The 6,758-nt window shown below is 45.5% G+C and overlaps 1 protein-coding gene across 1 annotated transcript; it reads left to right on the top strand.

Moving 5' to 3' along the window:
* The first annotated feature begins 1,491 nt into the window (after positions 1-1,491).
* LOC117864221 (uncharacterized) lies at positions 1,492-4,443 on the top strand. The gene is made up of 7 exons (XM_034748247.2): positions 1,492-1,823; positions 2,580-2,660; positions 2,753-2,841; positions 2,928-3,002; positions 3,383-3,504; positions 3,605-3,808; positions 4,098-4,443. The coding sequence occupies exons 1-7, from the start codon at positions 1,698-1,700 to the stop codon at positions 4,178-4,180; spliced, it is 780 nt and encodes a 259-aa protein (XP_034604138.1). The 5' UTR covers positions 1,492-1,697; the 3' UTR covers positions 4,181-4,443.
* The last annotated feature ends 2,315 nt before the right edge of the window (positions 4,444-6,758 follow it).

The raw sequence follows: 6,758 nt of genomic DNA, 5'->3' as shown, positions 1-6,758 counted from the left end.
TCTCATAATGCCCAAAGAACTTAAGCTTCTGATGCTTTTCATGTTGCCTATTAAGAATGTCTGCTACTTTGATCACTGGTTAACATTAACTAAATATGTAGGGGAGTGTGAATATCGTCAGAACCTGGTTTCTTGATTTTCTTCTTTTTATCTTTGATTATTGGTATTATGCACATATGTTGCCTTTTTCGTAATTGTGCTGGGCTGGTTGGGCCCGTATGCTAACTATAGCTAGCTCGCTCTCGTCGTTATCGTGTCGATAGAGAACAAAGTGTGTGATGACGCGTCGGCAGCCTCGGCACTCGTCGTCAGAACATGCACGCGCGAGTATCGACGTGCTATATAAAACTCCAAGTGCCAGAAGCCATCGACCACACACACACAGGGCTCAACGTACTAGCTCACTCACCTTCACCTAGTCACCTTCTTTTTTTTGAAAAGGTCACCTAGTCACCTTCGCTCGCGAACGTACAGAGCGAGAAGACGACGATGACGAGCGGCTTCGTGTTCGCGTACCGGCTGGACGTGGTGCTCATGGCCCTGGGCACGCTCGGGGCCGTCGCGGACGGGTGCTCCTGCCCCTGCTCACACGCCTGTTTTTGGTGATTCAATGGATGCTGAAGGGTACTGGCGTACTGCTGGAGCCGGACGAGCGAGCGGCAGGGTGCGGCGGATCAGGCGCCTGTACCTGCAGGCCATGCTGAGGCAGGAGCCCGGCTTCTCCGACTCCGGCGACGGTGCCGCCTCTGAGGTCATCAGCGGCATCTCCAAGGACGCGTCAGTCATACAGGAGGTCCTCGCCGTGAAGGTGCACCGACCGACCACCCCCTCCACTCCAGCCTCCATGATCGACCTTTGTTTTGTTCAACACGACAACGTTAGGTCTGTCCCCGTCACATCAAATGTTTAGATATTAATTAGAAGTATTAAACGTATACTATTTACAAAACCTATTACATAAGTGGAGGCTAAACGGCGAGACAAATCTATTAAGTCTAATTAGACCATGATTTGACAATGTGTTGGTACAGTAAATATTTGCTAATGATGAATTAATTAGGATTAATACTCCTAATTAATATCTAAATATTAGATATGACACCTAGTAAAAATAAGCAAAATGAACCAAACGCATCCTAGTCTCATTTTACAACAATCTCCGTCCACCGGGTTCCAGATCCGCCCTGCCCTCCGCCTCGGACCCCCACCCCACCAGGAGTCTCGGTCCAAGCCTCCAAGGACGCTGGGCGCCAGGCTTGCCGCAGAGTCCCCCACCCAACGGATCCGACCGGACCAGACCAAGGCGCCCAACCAAATCCGGCCGGCCACCCCCACCACACACCCAACGGCGCGCGCAGGCGCAGCGCACGCGGTCCGAGCGTGCCGGGCCCGGACTCCCAGCCGGTGTCCCTGTCGGACCCGCTCGGACCGAGCCGGACGACCCAGCAAGCAAACCCTATCCACCTCGGCGTCGGCCTCCTCCCCTCTTCCCTTCTCTTCTCCCCTGACCTCCCCCTCTTATAATCGCCACCTCCGCGGCACCACCCCCTCCAACCCAAACCACCACGAGTTCAACGCACCCCGCGCCCCCGGCAACCGCAGCACCCAACGCCGCCTTCGACTTCGCGTCTTCGCGAGGGCGGTTTCCGCGTCCGCGCTTGCTCGGGGACTAGCCGAGTCGTCGTCGTCGGGAGGCGATGGATCGGTACCAGAGGGTGGAGAAGCCGCGGGAGGAGTCCTCGGCCATCGGCGCCAACGAGATCCGCATCACGGCGCAGGGCCGGCCCCGCAACTACATCACCTACGCGCTCGCGCTGCTCCAGGTTCGCCCCGGCTGCCCCTCTCCGCTTACTTGCTCGCTTGCTTCCCCGTTAGGCAGAGGGGAAGGAAAAAAAATTGCGGTTTTGCGCCCCCTCTCCCAAGGGTTTTTGGCTAGGGCTTGGTGTGGGTTCGGTAAGCCTTTTGCGGTGACGCGAATTTGGAGGTTCTCGATGGCCTTCCTGCGGTTAGGCCTTCGAATTTGAATTTTTTTCACTGTTCTAGGGCTAGATTGCGGTTACGCTTATCCCCCCCCAATAGAGAGGCCAGGGTCGTAGGCAAGTACGAGTAGTACTAGCAACCGGCGTTGGTTGTGGGGTGCTCTAAATTTGTTATTTTATTAGATAGATTTTGTTAGGCAGGAGTGGTTTACTGGTTTGCCCTTGCATATGGTCCATGTGAGGGGTCTCTGTACCCAGATACATCTTTTAGGTACCCACTGCTAACTAAGAATTTAAGATACTAAATTGGGGTTTAGTGGAGTAATGTGTGATGGGATTTTCACATGCATCGATTGCTATGGGTGCGGAGATTGGTACTGTTCATTAATGAATCTTTATTGTAGGTTTCTTATTTTAGTTCGGTTCCTTGTAGTTGTGGTGAGGTTTGTGTAACATCTTGCCCCTTGGCTTATGCTAGTAGCTTGATTTAAAATTTACGATGGCAGTTGGGGAATATCCTTGTACCTTGAATCACCTATTGGTGTTTGCCCAGAATCAAATGTTCACTGTTTTGGTGTTTCTTGTTCTCATCCAATGCAGGACAACGCAACAGATGAAATTGTCATCAAGGCTATGGGAAGGGCGATCAACAAGACAGTCGTCATTGTGGAGCTTCTAAAGGTGGAGTTACTACTTAATAAGACCACTTTTTAATGTATGATACCCTTTGTAGTTATGTGAACTGTTGACTGATATGTGCTATCCCTGAACAGAGGAGGGTTGCTGGTCTCCATCAGAATACCTCTATTGAGTCCATTGACATAACTGACACTTGGGAGCCATTGGAAGAAGGCCTTGTCACGTAAGGAGCACATAATGCTTTCATATATTACGTTTTTGGAAGAGATTGACTTTTTTTTTACCTGACCCTTCATGTTTCCATTACAGTCTTGAGACCACTCGCCATGTGTCCTTGATTACCATTAAATTGTCAAAGAAGGAGCTGGATACATCATCTCCTGGGTATGTACAACCACAACCTTTTCTTTTCTGTGTATGCTCAAAATTTGAGGGTTGTATTTCACATGATGTTTTGACCATGGTCCAATTTATCTTCCAGTAAAGGCTATACAGAACTATTACAATGAATGCTGTTCAGTTTTCTGTGTTTATTGTTTCTGTCTATAAGCATAGAAGATAGTGCATGCAGTTTTTGCAGTATATGATAGTTATAGAGATAGATATTTCTCATCAAACATAATACCAGCCTTCTTCCTACTTCAGAGAAACTCATGGCATTGCTTCAGAGAAACTTAGCAGTTAGGATATTTCTCATTATATGGAGTGCTTCATTCCTCTCTTTGTGAAACTCAAGACACAAACATTACTTTGTATTCTTGCAGTTACCAGCCACCGATACCAGCTGATCAGGTCAGGTCAGCCGCTGAGTTCGATCAGGATGCAGAGGCCATTCCAAGTGGTCGTGGAAGGGGACGTGGTCGTCGGGGAAGGGGCAGAGGAAGAGGTATATATATGGTGGTTATTGTCATTTCAGTATGTTTCTATGCTTGATCTTGCTTTTAATTTCTGATTTCTGACTTTGCAATTGGATCATTGTGGTGTAGGGTTCAGCAATGGAGGAGTAGACTATGATGATGAATTTGGTGAACCAGAGGAGGCTCCACGTGGATATCGTGGCAGAGGAGGGAGGGGTCGGGGAAGGCGTGGATCTTTTGGGCCAGGAAGGGGTTATGGTGGTGATGGTTATCCCATGGAAGAAGCTGGTGGATATGATGATGGATATAATGCACCACCTATGCAAGGATATGGTTAGTTCTATTTAAATTTGACTTTGATGTTCTGTTACTATTTATGTTTGACTCTACTTCCTCTTCCTGTAGTATCCTAGAAAGTAAGTGCAGCTGCTTTGACTAAATTTAGAAAGTATTGATCTTATAACATGATTCCAGTAAACCTTTTCCATTATCCATATCTCAAGATAGCTTAGCAACTATGGGATTAATCTTTGAGTTGTTGAATTAGGACCCTCATTTATTCACTCTTCAGGTTATCTGCAAAATTTCCATGTAACCAGTACTGAATCATTGTTAACTGCAGAAGCTGGCAGAGGCAGGGGTCGTGGACGTGGTCGTGGGCGCGGAGGCCGAGGCCGAGGCCGGGGACCTCCTCCACAAGAGTAGATTGGCTGGCACATCTACTCTGGAAGTCTGGATGCCATAACCTCCATCTGTCAAAGATTCTATCATCCATTGTAACTTTTATCTGGTTAGGTTTGTGTTTAAAGTTGACATAGTGACTCCAGCGTGGGGATGAGGCTAGTTATGATTTTGTAGCTAGGTTATTCGTCCATTTGCTTTTTTATCTCAGACAAGTGCCGTTCCAATTGTCCATTGTAGCCTCCTTAAATGTGTTATCATGAAAGCTAGCTCAGAAGATTCTTTTACGTGGTTGCAAATCACAAATTGAAAACGTCATTGTTGAAACCTTTCGACTTGGATGCCATCGTGCTGTGAAACGGTGACTGTGACATGAACTTGTCGTTCAACGTCTGGCAAAATTGTCATTTACGTATTCTTAGATTTGCTCTGAAGCGAGCAGGTGTTGTTCCTCTGTTTTATTTGGTTATTTGGTTTCTCAATGCTGTGAAAATAATAATATTTAGCTTCACCTCTTGGAGCCCGTGATTTTTGGAAATCAAAGGAAAGAGAATACAATCACGCCAAATGCATTTCAAAACACTTCAAACTTGTATGTCGCTGAAAGTTGATGGTGGCTTCAGAATTTCAGTTGCATCATCATCACAAGCAGAAGCGTAATATTGCCAGTCAGAAAACACCAATAGATGGGACGTCACCGTTCTTTTCTATCCTACAGAAGATACGCAGATGCAATGACAGATGAACCGCAAGATCGCTACAGATAGCTCCTTAGCTGCTCATGCGAGCATGCTCAAGCAGCCAAGCCTTTCATCACAGCTAAACATGTAGGAACAAAAATTGATATGGAGTAACTATTTGCAGCTACATTTTCTGTATGCTAATCCCTAAATTCTGGTACATCAAAAAGATTACAGGTGAGCAACACACTATTGAAGCTATAAATTACACCAGTAGAAAGTATAGTTTAATTCCAGCTGAGCAAATATGAGAATGTCTGATAGAAAGGAAAAGAAATTACAATATATAGGATGGGGCTAGGACTGCAGCGTTCATGTTTTACCGACCCAAAAGAGCGACCCGGTCTTTCTGGATCACCTGAGCCAGGTTGAGATCAAACAGCTCACACCGAATCGGCATCTCCATCTCGTAGAACAGGTTCTTCAGAACAAAGTCCGTGTAAAGCTCGTATATCACCTTCAGCAGAGTCTCCATATTTTGTGCGCCAGTTTCACATACAACGGAATTTTTTGTCCCTGAAGCAATCAGAGCAGATCGGTAACAGCACAGGTGCATGTGACAGTAACTAGCCGAATAATCAATAACATATGAGCGCAGCTGGGCCTGATAACAGCAAGTGGTGTATCCATGCTTCCCAGTTCCCAGTGATTGAAGACACACCACCATAGCCCATATGGGGAAGGCAGGGATCATGATAATCTGGGTGTTGGGCCAAAATTTGAGCAACTTAATATTGAAATCATTATATAGATACATCTCAAACAAATAAAAATATAACAGCCTAAGTTTGATCCAGAGATAAATCACTCTAAACCAAATGTGTGTTTTAGCTGCACGGCAATCCAAATGATTATCCACAGTTCCAACAACATTAATTTTGCAAATGAACAGATAAGAGGCTTCAAAATCTTCATTTTCTACTATAAGCATTCACATACTAAAGACTGCCTAAAAAATACCTCATATGCTACAAAACATTGCCACTATGGAGTTTAGCGAACTCTGCTACCTAGTAACCTAGCGCTATAATTCTAAAATCTAACCTAGCACTATAATGGAGGTATCCCCGCACACGCAAAGGCTACAGGGCAGATGGTCTGCACACAATCATATGCTTTTGGGCTATATGCAATATAATGGGATCCTCTTGACATGCAGAATAAGAATAGGTATTTTTTTAGAAGTTCAGAGACCAAGTATAGTTAAGCCAGACCTGTAAAACTGAATTGGTCCAATAAGTGTAATCCACAGTGCCCAAACGAATACTGAAGTTCAGAACTATAAGATGAAGAACAGATTTATCATTTATCAAGAAGTTTACATACCTGTGAGAGATTGGAAGCAGTGGAGATTGAAGTTGTGGGCTTGTAGTAGGTCAATGCCTGTACAGCCAGGGATAGGGGAGAGCTGCTGGGAGATAGCGTGCATTGAATGCCAAAGACTTGCCAATCTAAGACTGTCATTGGTGTCCATCCTCCCTGCTGAACAATAGTCCGGGAGAGACGTGCAGGTTCTTCATATTACAGGTATAGCTCAAGAGGAAAGAAGAGACCGGGAACCCAGGAATATACCTTGTAGTATATAAGGCCACCAGACTTATTAATGATGAAAAGGCTGTAGATAGCTGCTAGTGCCATAATCACAAAGGGTGGAGTAGAGATAAAGGTAAATTTCCTGTATCAGCTGCAGAGAAAAATCCAGAGCCTGTAAATGGATTGATAGGAGAAACAGTAACATGCAACTTGTAAGGAACTCATACTCCTGAGTGGAAACAAATTCCAATTCAGATCCCCTTTGTGACTTGGACTTCAAGATTGATACAAACTAGTAAGGAACTCATTCTTAAAAAGTTATTTCAGTG

Source organism: Setaria viridis, chromosome 7, assembly GCF_005286985.2.
Source record: "Setaria viridis chromosome 7, Setaria_viridis_v4.0, whole genome shotgun sequence".
In the NCBI taxonomy this organism is placed as follows: domain Eukaryota; kingdom Viridiplantae; phylum Streptophyta; class Magnoliopsida; order Poales; family Poaceae; genus Setaria; species Setaria viridis.
Note: the sequence above shows the minus strand (reverse complement) of the source record. Positions and strands in the feature narration are given on the sequence as shown.

What these genes read in the sequence shown, in the direction of transcription:
- LOC117864221 (XM_034748247.2), top strand. Translation starts at nt 1,698, where the DNA reads ATGGATCGGTACCAGAGGGTGGAGAAGCCGCGGGAGGAGTCCTCGGCC. An exon ending in TCATTGTGGAGCTTCTAAAG is followed by an intron (nt 2,661 to 2,752) that starts GTGGAGTTACTA and finishes ATCCCTGAACAG; the next exon opens with AGGAGGGTTGCTGGTCTCCA. An exon ending in ACCACCTATGCAAGGATATG is followed by an intron (nt 3,809 to 4,097) that starts GTTAGTTCTATT and finishes TGTTAACTGCAG; the next exon opens with AAGCTGGCAGAGGCAGGGGT.